Source organism: Cygnus atratus, chromosome 3 (genome assembly GCF_013377495.2).
Source record: "Cygnus atratus isolate AKBS03 ecotype Queensland, Australia chromosome 3, CAtr_DNAZoo_HiC_assembly, whole genome shotgun sequence".
Classification (NCBI taxonomy): Eukaryota; Metazoa; Chordata; class Aves; order Anseriformes; family Anatidae; genus Cygnus; species Cygnus atratus.
Genome location: NC_066364.1, coordinates 47,964,567 through 47,983,351, shown reverse-complemented (window position 1 = coordinate 47,983,351; position 18,785 = coordinate 47,964,567). Strand labels below are relative to the sequence as shown.

At 46.6% G+C, this 18,785-nt stretch overlaps 1 protein-coding gene across 1 annotated transcript in view; it reads right to left on the bottom strand.

The window, feature by feature from the left end:
• SOBP (sine oculis binding protein homolog) overlaps positions 1-18,785 on the bottom strand; it is a 108,745-nt gene that overhangs the window by 10,112 nt on the left and 79,848 nt on the right. The window contains exon 6 of the mRNA XM_035564813.1: positions 6,193-8,147. Coding sequence (XP_035420706.1) covers positions 6,195-8,147 — 1,953 coding nt within the window. The 3' untranslated portion in view covers positions 6,193-6,194. The remainder of the gene's footprint in view (positions 1-6,192; positions 8,148-18,785) is intronic.

The following is an 18,785-nucleotide window of genomic DNA, read 5'->3' as shown; positions in this document are numbered from 1 at the left end:
AGCAGGACTTGAACATGAGCCAGCAGTGTGCCCTAGCAGCCAGGAGGGCCAACCATACCCTGGGGTGCTGCAAGCAGGGCATTGCTACCTGGTTGAGAGAGGGGATTGTCTTGCTCTGCTCTGTGCTGGTGTGGCCTCACCTCGAGTGTGTGTGCTGTTTTGGGCACCACAGTATAAGAAGAACATAAAACTATTAGAGAGTGTCCAAAGGAGGGCAACAAAGATGGTGAAGGACCTGGAGGGCGAGATGTATGAGGAGCAGCTGAGGTCCCTTTGTTTGTTCGGCACAGAGCAGAGGAAGCTGAAGGGAGGCCTCATGGCGGCCTGCAGCTCCCTCACGAGGGGAGAAGAGGGGCAGGCGCTGAGCTCTGCTCTCTGGGGACAGCGACAGGACCCGAGGGAACGGCATGGAGCTGGGACAGGGGAGGGTCAGGCTGGGGGTTAGGGAAAGGTTCTGCACCCAGAGGGTGGTCGGGCACTGGGACAGGCTCCCCAGGGCAGTTTGGACAATGCTCTCAGACACACGGGCTGATTTTTGGGTGGTCCTGTGTGGAGGCTGGAGTTGGACTCAGTGATCCTTGCGGGTCCCTTCCAACTGGGGATATTCTCTGATTCTGTTCTATGCTTATATGTATTAAAGTGCCTGGACAGTCTTTGAAGCCTGACAGACAATTATGAGTGTCTCCTTGTTTCAATAGTAATGTTTTACCAACTTAGAGAATGGCATGGATGAGATGCTTAATTCAGTCTGAACAATTGTCATTTCACAAGACAATGCTAATAAGCAAGCACTGCAGTGACCTCTGAAGTCAATGGCCCCAGATCCTGGGAGCTACCAGGCCGGCTGCAGCCTCCAGGAGCCAGAGGCCCTCTACACTCCTGTGGGTCTGTTAATTGAGCTATGGCATTTCTCTGCTGGCTGAAGATCTGGCCCTGTGTTTTATTTGCCAAGAGCTCTAGATGTTCACTGCCTTGTGAATTAGACCAGGTGTAGCTATTTTCTAAACTGGGATCAAGAATCAGATTTCATATTTAAAATATACACCCTGGGAGGTTTTATGGAAAAGCAGGAGAAGCCCATCAGAAATCAGCACTTGTTCCTTTGATTTCAAGGCATGTACAGTGATCTACAGCACCGTACCACAAGCCTGCTATTTACTGCCACTGAGACGGAAGTTAGCGCTCCCACACCCCGTCAGCAAGATGTGGGAGCTGAAAGCTGCTCTGCAAGTATGTCATTTTATACTTCAACATTTTGAGAAGCCTTTTTTCTTTTTTTTTTCTTTTTTTTTTTTTTTCTGGGAAACCCTTTTCTGATTTAATATATCTGAGAAGCTACCCAGGCAATTTTGAAACATAAGATCACCCTGCTAGAGCCAGGCAGCTCTCAAGGGCAAAGCTTCAGTTCCAAGCAAATGTGTTTAAGGCTTTGTGGTATTAACAGTCTCTCCTTTCCCCCTTAGAATAAATGGAAAAATTCTGTAGGCTTATAAGATGCCCGGTGAAGGAAAACTTCTGAACCAGAAGAGTAGGTGTTAACTGTATGAGTCCGATTACTCTGTTGATTTTAATTAGTTTAGCATCAGCGGAACTACATCCAGTTAAAATTAGCTAAGGCTCTGGCCCATAGTAGTGTGTCGACAAAGATGACTGGCACAAAAATGCGTGTAAATATATAAAATCTGTTTTCAAGCATACCTTCAGGGTCAAATTCTGTTCTGGTCAGAGCAGCGAGGGCAGGGTGTGATGCTGGTAGGTAGATGCTACAGTGACTGGGGAGCTATAAAAACTCTTAAGGCAGAAAGGGAGGTTAATAGCTATGGCCCTTGCCTCAGGAATCCCGACCAGAGCAGGAAATCTTGTGCTGGACCATTATGGGCAGGGGAGTTCACAGTGGGATATATATTACTTCTGCCCTAAACTGGAGCATTCTGCTCGTTGTACATTTTTACGACTACAATGTATGGACTAGACAGCTGGAAGTTTGGGCCTATAACTCAGCAGATGCTGACCCCAGGACATATGGATTGGCTCGGTAGGTGGCCATACTCCTACTATTTCCATTACTTTTGGGAGAAATTGTGCTTACGCAAGCAGGAAAATTCCTTCCTTTCCTTACCCCTCTGCCCCCAACACAGGACTAGTCAACGCACACACACACACACACACACAGAGAAGCTAGTTTTGAGTTTAGCCTGTGCCATTTAATTTTCCATTCAGTTTACCATAACTATTATGTTAAAGCCAAGCAGTCCTTAGCATTTTCAGTTATTCGCTTAAGAAACCTTGCCCTACACCAAAACTATGGGGTTAAAACTGATCCTGCCTGGACATACAGCACACGGGTAGGCGACACTAACACTAATTTTAGAAACCCTTGTTGCTCAAATTTGAAAAAACTGCACTCAACTGAATAGTCTTCCTTGCTTCATTGCTTTATCATAGTAGGACTTTGGCACTGGGACATCTTTTGCTGGTTCTTTGAATTGCATCAAACTAGAACAGCTTGACAGTCCACATCCTGATGGAGAGACTAAACTTTAACATCGAGGATTATGTTGCTGATTAGCACTTCCAATAATCAAGTAATTGGTACATTAAATAATCTGGAGTTTGGCAACTCGCCCAAAAGGGTCATGCTTGCATTGATTCCTTTTTAGAGAGTCCATGTTGCCATTACACGAATTCAATCTGTCTGTCCAGAACTCTAGCGTAAAAATATTTGGCTAATTTCCTTCATTTCATACAATTTGACAGGAAATAAAATCCAGGAAAAGCTGCACATTATGGCAATGTGTTCAGACTTTCCAGCTGGGGGATGGGGAGCAGGAGAAAAGAAAACTCCCCGGACATTTTCTTCTCCCGGATCAGCATGGCCAGTACAATGCACAACTCCAGGGGCCCAAGTCAGCACAATTAGTACTGCAGAGCCTATCCTCTTTGTGTTTTATTAGAATTTCTGTCAGGTCAGGAGTCTGGTGAGGGATGTTCCCCACAGCTGTATCGCTGACGGAGCTGGATTTTACCCCCACCCTTCTCGAGGCCTGGGCAGGGAGGCCATGGGAACGGTGGAGGTCCAGGCAGTGGCGCAGGGCTGCACTGATGCTGTTCCTCCCCCTCATCCCCTCTGTACAGACACAGATAGGCTCTGAGCCCCATGCAGCTTTCACAGACAGGCTTCCTGAAGGCCAGAAATACAGGCAGCCCCCCTGGCCCCCCTGGACGGGCTATCACCACTAGCAAAAGGAGGGCTCTGTGTGAAACCAAAGAGTCCTCACCTCAAATCAGTCATCAGGGCTGCACAAATCACTTGTGCGTGCCTTGAGAGACTCAAAACCCACCCACATTTCACTGAGGTACCCGCTGGAATGAGATGGTTATCACCCTTTTTATTTCTGCAGCGTATTTTGGGTATCCTCTTTCCCTTGAAACACACAAAGATCCTGGTCTCATGTGTATTCTGGCTACTTCTTTTCTTTTTGGGGAGGAAGGAGGGATGAGCACAGCCTAATAACCACTGCTGGGCTACGCTGAGCTATTGCACAACGTGCACAGCAGCATGACAGACACCTAGGCTGGGCCTTGGCTCTCTTAACTTCCAGTGTCTATGGGGACATCGAGGTCTGTGCCAGTCACCCTTGGTTTCCTTCACAGCAGAGAGAAATAGGCGCTCCTAGGGCACAATTCATCTTGGCTGTCTTAGTTGTCGACTCCGGATGAGCTCAACTGTCTCTCTGAAGTGCCTGTTTCTCTAGGCTGGTTTTAAAGGGAGTTCAGACAATTAGCTCAGCTGCGTCTTCGTTACCGATGTCTATATCGGGTCAGATTAATCTTGCCTGGCAAACTGAAGACTTTCCTGTAAGACAATCCTTACACCGAGACAAAGGAATATGTAAAAGTCAGTGAATGGGAAAATGGTTATTCCTGAGGATAACCAAAGTGGCAGTTATTGACATTTAGAGACTACAAAGAGCCGAGGACAATAACCTCAGTGATAAAGCATCCCTCTTGTCTTTTCATTGCAGTCTGTTCAGTTTACCCACTCTCTCTGTCAAACACTATCCCTGATGTCATGTATAATTGTGTCAACAGGCAAAAAAAACACAACTCAGTGAAGCCAGAGCTCTCTCTGAGTTTAAAGACTCTGGCTCTGGATGACGATAAAGCCCTCCCGGGACCAGGACCTCAGAGAGGTGGCATTACCGCAGCCTGGGTGGTCCAGGCAAGCAGTGGGCATGTGGAAGTCAACGCACGCTAAGAAGCAGCCTGTCTTAACTACAGAGTCAGCACGCAAATGTGCAAGTCTGTTAGCACCGGCTTGAAACAAAACACAGCTATGGGGAGCCTGAGCAAGGGAAGGGACGTGTTAACCATGGCTGTCCTAAAATTAAATAAAAGGGATACAGTCAAGCAGTGGGCTTCTCACTAGATCAAATCACTACCCCTAGGTAAAAGCACACGTACATTTATGCAGAGACAATTTTTCAAACTCCAAAGGTGACACGCTGGGGTTTGCAAAAAAGATCTTGCTGCTGAAATAGCCAAATAATAGAATAGATGGGCATATCGTCCATCCGTACCTGGAGGGGCTTAGGAAAATCCCTACCATCAGCACCTAAGAGAGTGTAAAGGTCTTAAATAGTCATTCGACGTCTGAGTTATTGTATATGTTGGTTATTAGTCCAAGAAAGTTACAGACTTCCTCTGTTCTTACAAATGTGTCTTTTAAATGTGTCAGCACATGCCTAGAGCAAAGAATAATGGTTCTGTTCCACCGAAGAAAGTAAATAAATACTGCGTGTGATCAAAGGGGGTAACGTTTCCGGCACTGCAGCCAGAATAGGGAATGCGACAGTAACAAATAAAAAGGGAGTCCTGGCTACACTGCAGTACCTTTGATGGTGCAATTAGTCTGCACTGATGGAGCAGGGAGATATTGCAGCATCCCAGCTCCCACAGCATGCACAGTCTAGGGTTGGAGACGCCACGCTGCTCAAGGCAGTGTTCATATTGCACTGCTGCAGTCGCTATTTGTGCTACCAGGGACAGGGATTTACTGGAGGCTACAGAATATTCCATGGATTGTAATGAAATCTGGCATCTCACCAAGCCACATCCGGCAAAACGTCAGCATTTTGCTGCTGAACAGATTTCTTGCAACACCCACCATTTTCCCTTTTCCTGAAAGAAGCTCTCCATGCTTGTGAATCTAAACAAATGCAACTACATTTGTTTCTTGCTCACAGGTTTGAAGCAACAGACATGTACTAAACTAACAGTTTTATAAAGGCGCTGTTTTAGCAGAGGGATTCAGTAGGCTGGAAATAAGGAATGAAGGAGGGGGGAGGAAGGGATTCTGCCTCTGCAGCATCGTCCTTGGCCAAGCCACACTTGTTGGTGGACTTATCCATATTGCCTCGCTTTGCAGCCCTCCAAGGAGCTGTATGCCTACACCAACCGTGGGGCTGAGGGAAACCTCAACTGCTTTTCTAAAGGGACAGACTTGCCAAAGACAAGGTAAGAGAGCAGAGCCCCATGGGGCAGGCCGTGCCGCAGCTGCCCTCTGCTCGTCGAGTGCCTCTTGAGCTAAGCCACAGCGGGCAGGTCCGACAGCAGGCAGTCCTGAAGCACCGACACCGGAGAAAGGGAAGCTCGGGGAGGGGGACTCACCCCCGGAGAACAGCCCGGCTGGAAGCCAGGGCATGATCTGGAGGCAGACCAAAGCAAGATGGTTGGAGATGACCATTTGGTAAGTCAACTGGATCCGAGCTAGCAGTAAGCAGCTGGGGCGTCCTGCTCTACGCTACGCTGTAGGGCAATTTCAATCATCATCATGAAGGCTTGAGTTGCTGCGTAACTCAGCTGGAATAAGTAAGCAGATTAATGGCCCAGACCTAAGCCATATCCTAGGCAGAAAACCACTGACTTTGACATACACCACACACAGCCAGCACTGCCACAAAGTGTTCTGTGAGCAGAAGCGTAATGAGGCTGCTGATGGATGGAGTACTAACAAGTACAAATGCAATACAACACAAAGAACAATATCAAAGCATAAATACCAATAGTTTTCTGAAAGTGCTGATAAATCGGAATCTGTATCTTTCACAAAGGCCACATCCACACGAGCTCGGCCTCCAACCTGGAAATACTCATTGTACTCACACAGAAGGCAGTAGCGGTCGCACAAACCTTTACTTATTCTGATTTCGAATTCGGAGGCACCTCCTTTTCAATGGTGGCTCCAGATCCTCTGGCCCTGTGCTGAGTATTGGCGTTGACATAATGCACGGCGCGATAGCAGTCTTTTCTGCTGGTTTTGGCACAGGCTGGATCACGCAACCTGTCTTGGGCAGCATCCGCAAAGCGTACGCATGGTCCTCGTCCGCTGGATTGTTGAGGTTTGGGTCCTGCTTGTCTCCCCCGGCCAGGGGCTCCTCCCCACTCTTCTTGCCAGCGTCCCCCTCGAGGTGGCAGTTCGACGCACAGTTGTTCTCCTTTACGGACTCCAGCTCGCTCACCGCCAGCTCCTCTGGGGGCTGGGGCTTTTTGGGCTCCTGGGGCGGCTCCGGGTTCTTGGAACCCTCGGTGCTCTTGGTGCCATTCACGATGACGTTGCACACCGCCGCTCCGGCTTCCAGTCCCGGCGTGCCGGAGGCCAAGGAGACGGGGCAGCAGTGAGCCGCGTCACCGCACGGTAGCGTTTTTGAGTCCACTGGGCTGCAGTTGTCCCTGCAGTCGCTGCAGTTCCTTTTGTCTGAGCTACCGAAAGCCAAATTTACAACACTGTTAGGCTCGCGCTCGACTTTCACTTGGGCGTGTAAAGCCCTGTGGATAACATTGTGCAGCCTAGACCGGTGGCCTACTGTCAGGTCTATCACACCATCCTGTGGGCCCTGCAGCACGCTGGGGAAACCAAATTTACTGTTCACGGGGCTACTAGGTCTGACAGTCAAGTCAACAACTTCATTTTTACCGTGCTCCTGAAGCACTTGAGCTTGGTTTAGGGACTGGCCTGAGCAGCTCGGTGAGGAGTCGGAGGATTTAGACGATCCTTGCTTCGACTCTCGAGGGGATGAGGAGCTGTTGGCTGGCTTTGCCCCAGGCGTCTCGCTGGAGGTACTCGGAATGAAGTTTTCGCCGTTGCTGGAGAAACCGTTGGGGGGTTTGGAGTCGTTGATGTGAGGGATGGGGATGGGGATGGGGATGGGGACGGGCAAAGGGACGATGACGGGATATGGCACTAGTAGAGTCGGGGGTGGCACCAGCGGGGCGAGGGATGGCAGTCCAAAGTTCATCATCTGTGGCATAGGCATAGGACCATTTGGCATCATGCTGACGGGGGGAAAGGGAAGACTGGGCAGAGGAGCTCCAGGAGGGGGAGGCGGCAGCAAGCCTGGAGGATTCCCAGGCATGGTAGGGGTTGTGGGGGGGTGGATATGAGGGGAGAGCATCGGCCTGTGCATGGGGCTAGAGGTGGGGCCCATATTTCTGGGACCACCTGGTGGCGGACCAATTCCAGGGATCATTGGATTCGACAGAGGGCTGTTAGGATTTGAGGCATGGTGAGGCGGCCCGCGGATAAATGGTGGACGGATTTGCTGCATAATTTGCTGCTCCATGAATATGGGCAGAGGAACTGGCCCACGGTTTGTCATCACCATGGGAGGACTGCGAGGTGGGACACCAATTGGAGGCACAATGCTAGCAGGTGGCTGGACAGAAACTGGTGGAATATTTGGATTCTCACTGATGGGAATAGGTTTGGGAACTGGCGTGGGGATTTTAGTGACAGAGCAGTTGGCAGTGTCAGACGGAGAGGCAGTGGTAGACGCTGATGGTCCAGGACCTTGAATTTGGCCAGCTGCAGACGCTGGGGATGGGGCTTTTCTCCGAGCATCTGCTAGCGGTATATTCCAAGAATCTGGAGTCAGCAGCTGTACCCCAGTGCCTTCTGCTTTATTTTCGACTGGAGGATGTAATGTACTGCACAGTCCAGCTGGAAGATTGGCCTGTGTCTCTTTGTAGAAAATGTCCATTTTGTACTGATTGAGACATTTTGCACTGCAGAACTGAAGCCTTCTTTCCCCGTCCCCAAAATCCAGATACTCTTTTGTGTGTCTTATGTGCTTACACCAGTCACATACCTACAACACAGTAATAAAATCAGATCAGGCAAGAAAAGCAATCTTCTCTTCATAGTGATATTTTTAAAGTCATTTTTCAGTTGTTTTCTAAATACATTGTTTTTCTAGCAGAAAAATAATAGTTACATTTGTGAAAACTATTTTTCCCCCCAAATACTGGAGAACTGAATGCTACCATGGTCTCAATCCTACCATATACAGTACATTATATATATTATAGCTATACCACAGAGGAGACTCCTCAGCTGGCATAAACTGCTATAACATACGTATGTATGTATACAAAATCCATCTGAATATGTCTGTGATTACTCCTCAGTAGTAATCTAAGCACACCTTTACCATCTCTGATGCAATATTACACGGTAAGTACGATAACTGGGAAAGGACTTTGAAAGTTGCTGGAAATGAAAGCAAATCATTTCCGCTAAACTGTAGCACACTCTAATATTTTGTATCATATTGTACTGTATTAATAGCATTAAACAGTAACTTGGAAAAGGTGCAGAATTTTAAAATGGCATCACAAAGCAGAAGTATCAGTCACCCATTCATTTCTTGCCCGTTAGTCCAAGGAGTAACTTGGAAACAGTCAGGAAATTTGTGTAAGGTTCAAATAACCCCAATTTGTGATGTTTCGGCAAGCTGGAATTATTTTCGGAGCTGTTTGCCCACTTTTGTATACTTTGAGTAAAACTTCCTGGCAAGCAAGGGCCTATTTAGCAACTTTTCAAATACTACGGCAAAAAGTTTGCATTGCGGGTTTTTTTTTTTAATGTTTTTCTCCTTTCCATTTAATCCTTTTCTGTGTCTCTATTGGTGTGGTAAAGGCACAGCCAATTTTTTTTTTTTTTTAAAGTAAGGCTGCAGAACTAATTAAGCCGTGAAAGGTTTTCCCAGTTGTAAACCACTAGACACCAAAGTTCAAAAAATAGTCATTCTAGGCTTCAGAATCCATTACTTCAGAGAAATTATTGTGATTTCATTAACACATTAATTTTGCAACACCAACAGCTCTCACAGATGGTGAAGACATGATCTACAATTCAAATATGACTCTTGTTTGCACAAATGCCTTTCCTTCATATGGCATTTTAAACAAGAATTAATATGAGTAATCTTGCCATAGCTATAAACAGATAAACAGATGTCAGATTTTTCAGTGCCTTACTTTTTTGACAGAATTCTACGCACACACACAAAAAACCATTTTTGTCATTTACATTAGCTCTCAAAATACTCCACTGACAGAGATTTGTGGTGCTTTCTACCAGCACATTGTGCCTATGACCATGTCAGAATACATCACGGTATTGTTTGCTCTGCCTTTTCCAAACAGCCAATATTAGCTTGTTTTGAAATGACTATCTTTTGTATGAAAAAAAGGAATATGATTGTGAAAAGACTGCATTAAAAGGATAATTAATTTTAATAATGATTGGCCATATAAACAATTCAAAACAACATATGTCGGGCATCTGATTACCCATCTCATTTAACTCTCAGCTTTCCTTTAATATAAACAGTGGTGACATTTTTGAGTTTTCAGTAATATATCTTTAATATATATATACACACGCACACATGCACACCCCCCGACAGGCTATTAGACCGCTTACTTTGACTGCGCAACCTTTGGGTTACCCAGTCTGGTTGCTGCTCGATTCCCTCCCTGCCTCCCCGCCCCATTCATGCACACACTCCCTTTCTCTACCGGGAAGTTTTAATCCCAAATTTTAAATCAAACTAAATAATTACTGGAGAAATAGCAACTATGAAGTCACTGCTGAAGCATGGCAATGCCGGGTCCAGGCTGGGCACAGGCATGCGGTGCTATGTGAGATAAATCGGAGGGTGCCCAGCCCCATGGTGCTCTGGCAGCATTACTACGGGTTTATTCCCCCCACAATGACCCACACAAGGAAGAAAGTGTGTTACAAGCGGGGCCACCCCTGCGCTGAGCACACACTGACAACGTAGCCTGCTAAAAGCCTGCCCAGGTTTTACAGGGGTTTTGCGAGGCGCCAGCTCTCCCTCGGCTCCCACAGCAGGGATCAGCGCTGGCGCAGCCAGCACGGGGGCTTTGCAACCCCTCGCCGCAAATACGTGGCCGTGGGCACTGAACCATCCCGGGTATTTGGCAGGGTGATGGATTTTGCCACCCGCCCGGCAAATCAACACCGCCCCATCCCTGGATGAGCTGATGGAAACACCTTATAATTGACCTCCTGAAATTTTCTGGCTTGCCACAGCTTTCCAAGCAGACAAAAGGGGAATTTGTGAGTCTATGCCGTGAATTAATAAGATGCCGTTCATCTCAGTAATGCTCCTGGATTTACCTTAAAGTAATTTTTGCTCTAAAGCTCACTACTGCAGTAACAAAACACTATCTATTTTGCATGTACAGTATTGGGATGTAAACCACTGCACTGCTTCTGCAGGGTAGGCTCTTACTGCATGGGATGAGCAAAAAAGCAGGGGGTCTCCACGGGCAGGCTGTGGCAGGATGAAGCACACCCCAGCCCAGCGCCCATCAGAGCAGTGCCTGTTTGCAGGGGAGAGACCAGGAGAGTGGTCCCAGAGGCGGCTGCTGCACAGGATCTGGGTGTAGTCCTGGGATGGCTCAGGCAAGGCTTGCCCTTCCATCAGGGCAAAGGAAGCAAACCAGCTCTGAACTTGTATGCCCAGTGCTAACGAAGCATCAATAAATAGGAGAGAGTAGAAACAGCCCCCATATCTTTCTAGGAAGGGCCCCTCGGTGACTTTAATTAAGCAGCCTGAAAGAAAAATACAACAAAAGCAAAAGCAAAAAACAAAAACAAAACCATTTGTGGCTTCTTTTCTAATCATTTAATTTTATTAGTTATCAGTTGGAAAATTCACTGAAATACTTTCATGTTTTATTGCTGTATTGATTTGTTTATCTCAAGTGAGCTCCTATGTCACTGGAAGCTAAACAAATGTTTTCTCTTCCTGGGTAAAATATTTAGAAATCCTGCTTAGAAATTCTCTACGGATTTCTCCTGTTTTCAATAATTTGCTGAGGTACAAGAAGCTCTGAAGTCTGCTTGCCTCCCTCACATATTGATCACAGACCATTCTGTATATTTTATCACTAGACAAAATTAATTAAAGCCACAAAAATTAAAGGCAATAATTCTGTTCCTCTGAACATCCTGGCTGGGCCAAATATCTCATCATTATCTCATTGATTTTATGCAACATCCCAAAGTGTTGGAGTTAATGTTGGTGAGAAATGTCTCTCTACTACATCTATGTGTTTCACTACTTTTGTATCTATTTATGTGAGCAATCAGTCTATGCAGATTACTTAAGATACGAGTATAAAATGCGCATGTCTTGTGCAGGCAATAGGACACCTTAGAATACCACACTAAAACACAGAAAAACAGTCCCTGCCATGAGGATGAAATTACTGGAGGAGAAAAAATGTCACTTAAGAATTAATGAATCAAGTCTGTCTTACAGGATTGATCATTTAAGATGAGGTCAATGAATTTATGATACAAACGGCTATATCACTAGAGGTAATAAAATAGAGTAATATCATTCATTTCACATCTAACTAATGACGTGCTCAGAGTAATTACAGGCTTCTTCTAAAAGCCTACACTGATTAGTTCAGATGTGATAGGTGAAACATATATATCCTTCAGTTCAATACAATAACATTTTATCTATAAAATACGCAGCAAATGTCTTATTTTTTAAGTACTTGCATTTCGTACAGAGCATCATCACTCTTCATAAGCAGCTCAAAACCTCTCTGTTCATCTATTCCTTTCACTTCCTTTTTCCTGCCTTACCTTTCCCCTTCACCGTACAATAAGAGGGGAGCTGAGCCGGCGCAGAGGGGCTGCAAATGCCACATAGGATTTGGCTCTGCCTCCACGTGGGAGCAGCTCCCCCGGATGCCATAGGTTGGCCAGGAGAGTTGGTGCTGCGGGATCATGGCCATCAGGTCTGACCCAGTGCCCATGAAAGCGATGAACAGACCCCTCTTTATCGCAGTCAGCCAGCTTTGAGCTTAATAGCGGACCCTGCTCAGCCTGGGGCCAACAAGAGCTTGGTCACCGGCCTCTGCGGGAGCAGGCATGAGGCTGGGGCATTTCTGAAGGGACTGAGAAAATACACGCTGCAATGACGAGTTTCAGACATTTCCTAACAAACCCAACCATCTCATACGTTTCTACCCAAAAGGAGGTATCACCCTTAGAACTGTGACTGACAAGGGACACAGGGCCGTGAAGATGTCAGAAATGAAGGCTCCGGCCTTGCAAGGTGGTGCCAGACCCCCATAGCACCTCCATCTCCCTTGGAAAATACTCACAGCACTGCTCTGGGGCAAGCACACTGCAGACCACAAATGCCAAAGCACAAAAACTGAATGACAGGAAGATCGGTAATGAGATAACTGCCTATCTCATTCAGCCGTAACACAACAACCCTCAAGAAGATTGAATTTACCTAACTGGGGCATGTCCAACGCTAAACAACAGAATGAACATTTCCTTCAGTACGTTTAATGTATTTATATTTTAGTGGCGGGTTGCCAGTGTGCTACTTATAAGCTCAATGACTTGATATCATTCATCCGCCTTCCTGTGAAACGCCCGGCAATCTACACCGCGGGGCTACTCGGAAGACACCGCATCAGCAGAAACACGACTCGCGCCCGATACGGGAACACCAAGGAAGCCGGGGCCGAGGGATCCTGTGACGCTCATCCTGCTCCAACACAAAGTGGGGATGAAAGCCGTTCCCGTAGGCATCCGTATCTTTCTTTTGACAGAGATGTCCAGACTTGGCCGCGAGGTGACCCGTGGGCACAACATGGACGTCCTGCAGCGCTGCACAGGACTGGGCCTAGGCCTTCAGGCGCGGGGTAATTAATGCTTTAACCAGCTGTCAAATGCAGGTGCAAAGTTCGTCCATTAGTGCCATCCACCAACAGCCTCTGAATGATAATCTAGTATCAGACACTATTTCATTAAGAAATACGTGTGCTAAAGCATATTTTCAGCCAAGGCTCTCAGGATTTTGAAGCCTGCCAAAGGCTGGATGCGGCAGCAATGTAAATAGTAGGAAGTGGCTTGAAATGCAGACAGGTTTCTAGCAAACATCCAAAAGAGTCACACCAGTACTCTCACACACAACTCAGCCCCACTTCCCTGTGCCCAGATCACCCAGCCTAGGGCAGAGGCTGTGGCATGGACACCACAGTGCCTTGCCACCCAGTTTCAGCAGGGCAAGGCTGCGAAGCATTGCCAGCAGGACACCAGAGAAAATCTCAGTGTATTAAAAGGAAAGAAAGCAGATCTGCATGTCCTGAAGAACCAGGTGCCTAACTGTCTTTAAAGGGTGAAGGAGTTTAAAACCTCCCTCAGCTCCCCTTGCCAGCCCCCCAGGTTGCTGGGCAGTGTGTCTTCCTGCTGCCCCCCAGCCTTCCTCCCTTTCTCCACCACCAAAGCTTCTCTTCAGAGCAAGCCATCCAAAAGGCAATAGTCATCTCTAAGCAAATCCCCTCATGGATCCCACCCAGGGTGCTAAATCCTGCACACAGCCCCATCTCTGCAGCCTGTTGCATGACCAAGCATGGAGAAGCTTTGGGCCAAGAGCCTCATCTTGAGCACTGATGAGTTCAACACCTGTGAGAAGGAAGAAGCTCTGGGTCGGACTGACTCCTGCAGCAAGCAGCAGCAGCCACCCAGAGGTCTGTCCCGACACTTCATCCCCACCCCATGCACCTCCTGTGGGCTGCCCCATGGAGCTGCTCTCCCAGAGCCCCACTGGGCCAGGAGGGCACCCTCAGCTGTGTTTGCCTCAGCTCCAAGGCGCCCAAGCTCCCTTTTAGCATTTTCTGACTCAGAAAGAAGATGAATATTAAGAAGCAGAAGCTAGGCACCCTGCTGTGCCGTCTGGGAAACCGAGCACGTGGAGATCTCCAGCAGGACACGCCACGCTCTGCTCAGATGTGCAGGGTCAGAGTGAGGAGGAGGAGGTGGGTGTGCTCCACCCAGAGACAACAGCAAAAGACAAACTCCTTTGAGAGGTTAGTAATAATCAGCACAGTGGAATTCAAATTCATAACTGAAAGGCTTTTTTCCTTTCCATAACGCTGTTGTGCTTTTTTTCCGTCTGAGTTACTGAACCAAGTGACAGAGTGGGTGCAGCCTCGTTAGAAGCTGCAAAACCTGCCATTGCTCATCAAGGTGTCCTGTGTCTCCACACCCAAACCTCCTCCAAAATGCAGCCCCTGGACCTGTTCTGCACAGGAAGGCTTCCTCCTGAGAAAGACATAGTGCCTGGGGAGGGGACACAGAGCTCAGTGTGTCCAGCACGGTGTGCTGGCCCACAGGGAGGGATACAAACTGTACCAAGAGCCAGGAGCAGTTCACAGCATCTACTTTCAAGACAACTGTAACCAAAGTTCATGCCTCAGCCACCATTACTAAGAATTAATGCTCTTTCACCACCAAATCTCAAATAATAGGTGGCATCCAGCATGGTGGCTCTAAGCAGTTACCCAGGCTCAATCACCATTTATAGCGTGCTTATTGCACAGCATTCAGCATGTTTATTGTGTCAGGGTTTTTCTGCCCAAGATGCCTCATGATAATTTTTCATTACGATTGTTCCACTTGAATGGAATGATTATTATAAAAAAAAAAAAAAAAACGTCATTCCAGCTGAAACCTGCTGCGAAGGAACCCTGAGGCAGGCTCTAACTGTGAATGTGGTTATAATACAGCTCGTAGCAATGCTAGGTGTGAATGAAAACAGATTTTTACAATGTTTGTAGCTTGGTGCAAAAACAGTTTACAAAACAGAACACTGCAGTCGCCTACAACTTAAAACCGTCCTGCAACAAATCTGAAGTTTTTTCAACCTCCCCGTTTAAAAGAGAAGAAAGCTTTCCTGCTCGCTTGCTTTTCCTTTTGATGATGTAACCCTCCTAAACTTTTCTACCTGAAAACCTTTACTGCAGTTTTTTGAGGAGTGAATACTGAATTTCTGTCATTTACATGCAAGACCTACCCTGTCTCCATTTTTCACTCTAATTATGCAAAAATCTAAGCTACATGAAGCATAAGGAGAAAATAGAGCTATTTGGTAATTAATGGCTAATGATAAACTGATTTCATTTTTGAATCATTGCGGTTGTCATCTGTGTTATTTAAAACATAGTCTTTTCAAAGCACTTGTGTACCTTTGTTTTGAAGGGCTTTTTAGTGCTTATGGCCAAAAGCAATGAATGTAAGTTATGCTAATGCCCGGTGGAAACCCAGGTTGGTTCTCGTTTCATCAGAGTGGCTACGTATTTGATTTTGCATATAAACAGCTGAGCTCTGTGTTTCCAGCTTTGAAACCGCAGTAAGAACTCTGGATCTGAAAGCAGTGGTGAAGCCCACAATACGGTGGGCAAAACTTCAGGGAAAATGAATGTAGTGTGAAGTGGGATTTGCCAAGAGGGAAGTTCTTCTCCCCAGAAACCTTCCTGTCTGAAATAACACAGAATGGGACAATAATAGCATTTAAAGCTTAAAATCTGTAATGCGGGGTTTTTACACACATGCTATAGAGGAGCTGATTACAGGGCACATCCATACTGCTGTTTCACTACTGATGGCTATGGCCATCACTCCAGCAGTGACATAAGCCCTGAATACAATTAATATGCTGCAGAAGATGAAAAAAGGGCAAGAACAGGAGAGGCACGGGTGCAAACACCCTCAGCAGGACAGACGACCTATCTCACCAAGGCTCACGCTTTCTGAAATGCCTCAAGAACCCAAATGCCCTTTCCAAGGATAATGGAGGACCTGAGAAACCTTGTCAAGTCAATTGGCCTTGGAGCAGACCCACAACATGCAAAAGATTTTGGGGCACAGCAAACCCCAGCTCCAGCCACCAAGCCCCAAGCTCAGGTCTCAAGCAGCCCTCAAGCCTCAAGCTCATCAGACGGCTGATGCAGATCTGCAAGCAGCAGCCCAACATTTGCATGGTGCTGCGCCAACACCAAAAGGCCAAGAGGCAGTTCCTCTTCCAGACTTAGCCTGGCTGGGCAGGAGACCACTCAGTTGTGTCTGTAGCCTCGTTATTAGCAAGCCAGATTTGAGGGCAGGGAAGTGTGGAGTCAGCTGAGTGTCTGCACCATGCTGCTCCTTACTCCGTGGGTGGCATTGGGAGAAGTCAGCTTGGCAGACCAGTGGCAAGCAGTCTGATTCGGGCTATGTGGGCAACGGTCAGCCTGAAGACTCACTTCCAGGCCAAGACTTCCCATGATGTGCATTCCTAAACTTCCCCTGTTCCTGAAACGATCTAGGAGAAAACCGAGCAGCCAGAAACAGCTACGTTGAGTAGGTGGAGCTGGGAGTCTTGGTGAACCACAGTACGTTGCCGTTCTACAGACAGGTGATTTTCCTTTTCTGTGATCCTTAAGCTGTTCACGCCACAGTGAGAGCTTTGCTTCTTCCTAAAGGTGACGGTGAAGTGCCTCCTCAAACTGCTGCCGCTAAAGCCCTGCAAAGCATGAGCAGTGAGAAGTGCTGTAAACACCTTGAGAAGCGGACAAGGACTGTCGGCGCTGAATACTCAGGAAACCAAAAGAAAGAAAACAAAGCTAGCGGCTGGAAAAAACACTTTAGGGGCCTGTAAGTACTTCTTCACAGTGTCTCATGCCTGCCACCACTTTGGGGCAGCAGGGGAAGGTTTCACTAGGACATCCCCCCCATCTCCCTTTCCCTCAGAGAGTGGAAATGCATTTCCTCTCCAACCCTGGAGCCCCACGCTCCCACCCAGGGGCTGCAGGACAGTGCCGAACACCAGTGCAGGTTTCTTCTGCAGGGCAGATGTCAACCAGCAGAAAAGGAGGAAATAATGGAGCATGCACGCTTTCCAGCACTCCCTGCAACAAGCCCCAGCAACCACAGAAATGAAGGGAAACTGCGAGCCATTAACACTGCAAATGCTTACAGCAAATTGCTTTGAGAATTACAGGTGCTGTTAAGCACAGGAAACTCAAAGGCAAAAGAGGAGAGGGGCACTCTGGTAACCTTGAATAGTATCTCCCTTACAAAATGACCAAAATCTTCACTCTTAACAACCTCATGCTACCATGTCTGCAGAAATCTTAAGAAGCCAGATGAAGATTTATATTCTCTAATTAATTCACTTTCTTATTCAATACCCGAATAAACATGTTCACCCTATTTTTCTGAACAAAACTTTATTCTGGTCATATAGCAAAGTAACATTGTGAGACAGAAAATAACCCGTGTGGCTCATCTGTCTAGAATTTATATCTAGTAATATCTTATATGTATTTTTTCTCCAATATATTTTCCTTTTAATATTCAAGAGAATATAAAAATAACAATAAAACCCCCTCCATTATGTTTCCAGTGGCTCATAAGATGGTTGACAGGACTATAAATGTAATAATGAGGAGGTTTGAGGGGCAGGTTAATCTTTTTTGCTAACACATGATGCTTTTGCCAAAGGCTTTGCTGGAGGCTAGTACCACTTCACCTGGACTGAAATCACCACTGAACACCCATTAAATCACTCAGACTTAAATGTAACACTACTGGGTCCAGAAAATATTACTGTAATCCAGATTTGAAATATCGTAAGTCTGTAGAACAGCAAGTAGGAATGCAATCTGAAACCTCAAGAAATCTTTATTTACCTGCAATGAAGAGTTTTAAGTCTAATTCTTCCTCTCACCTCTGCCATTTCACTGTGGTGTAACCCTCACAGATTTGCGTGTTGTTTCTTCTGATTTATACTTGGACAAGCAAGAGGCTTATAGAATAGAAGTCTCTGGGTGCTTTGCACTATATATATACATACAAATGTATGTATGTGGAGTGTATATATATATTTTCTACCTGTCTATCTAGGTCGGGGATCTTCAGACTTTATTATTACATGGTATTCTTTATCATTCAATAACATCTAGAGGCCAGGACCACTTGCTCCATGTGCTATAAAATATACATTATTACCACAGCATGGGCTGCAGCAGAACTCTCACCACCTACCTGGCGCAGACCCCCTGCACACTTTTCCCCACCTTTCCCAAACATATAAAATCCTTGAGGGACTACATCAGCTGCTTACTTGGAAAAATAATGTTAGGGAAAGATTGACTTGATTAGGGAAAGATTGACTTGAGTGTTAGCAAAAATGGATGAAAAAAAAAAGATCAAAACCTTCCAAGAGGAGCTTTGCTGGGTTTTGGTCTACAAGGCTTTGAAGGGAGTCAAAACTGTTCCAGATTTGACTGCTTGTGATTCACACTTGGAGAATTACTGGTTGGTAATGGTACGCACCACCCCGCACCCCAGCTTAAAGAGCAGCCTCCTCTCTGGAAACCACATCTGATTAGAACAACCCTGGGCCAGATCCAAAATGTGCCTGGATCAAGGAAAAGTTTGTCACATTGGTTTCAGAGCGGGACTGAGATGTGTCCCATCTCTTGCAGATTGGGCATGGAGAGTGGAACTCACTTTCCTGCTTCCCCTGGAGTCGGGGTCTGGAGAAGATGAAGCCAAGCACATGAAATCACTCTGCCACGCACACAGGCCTCATTCTGCATCCCTCCAGTTCCTC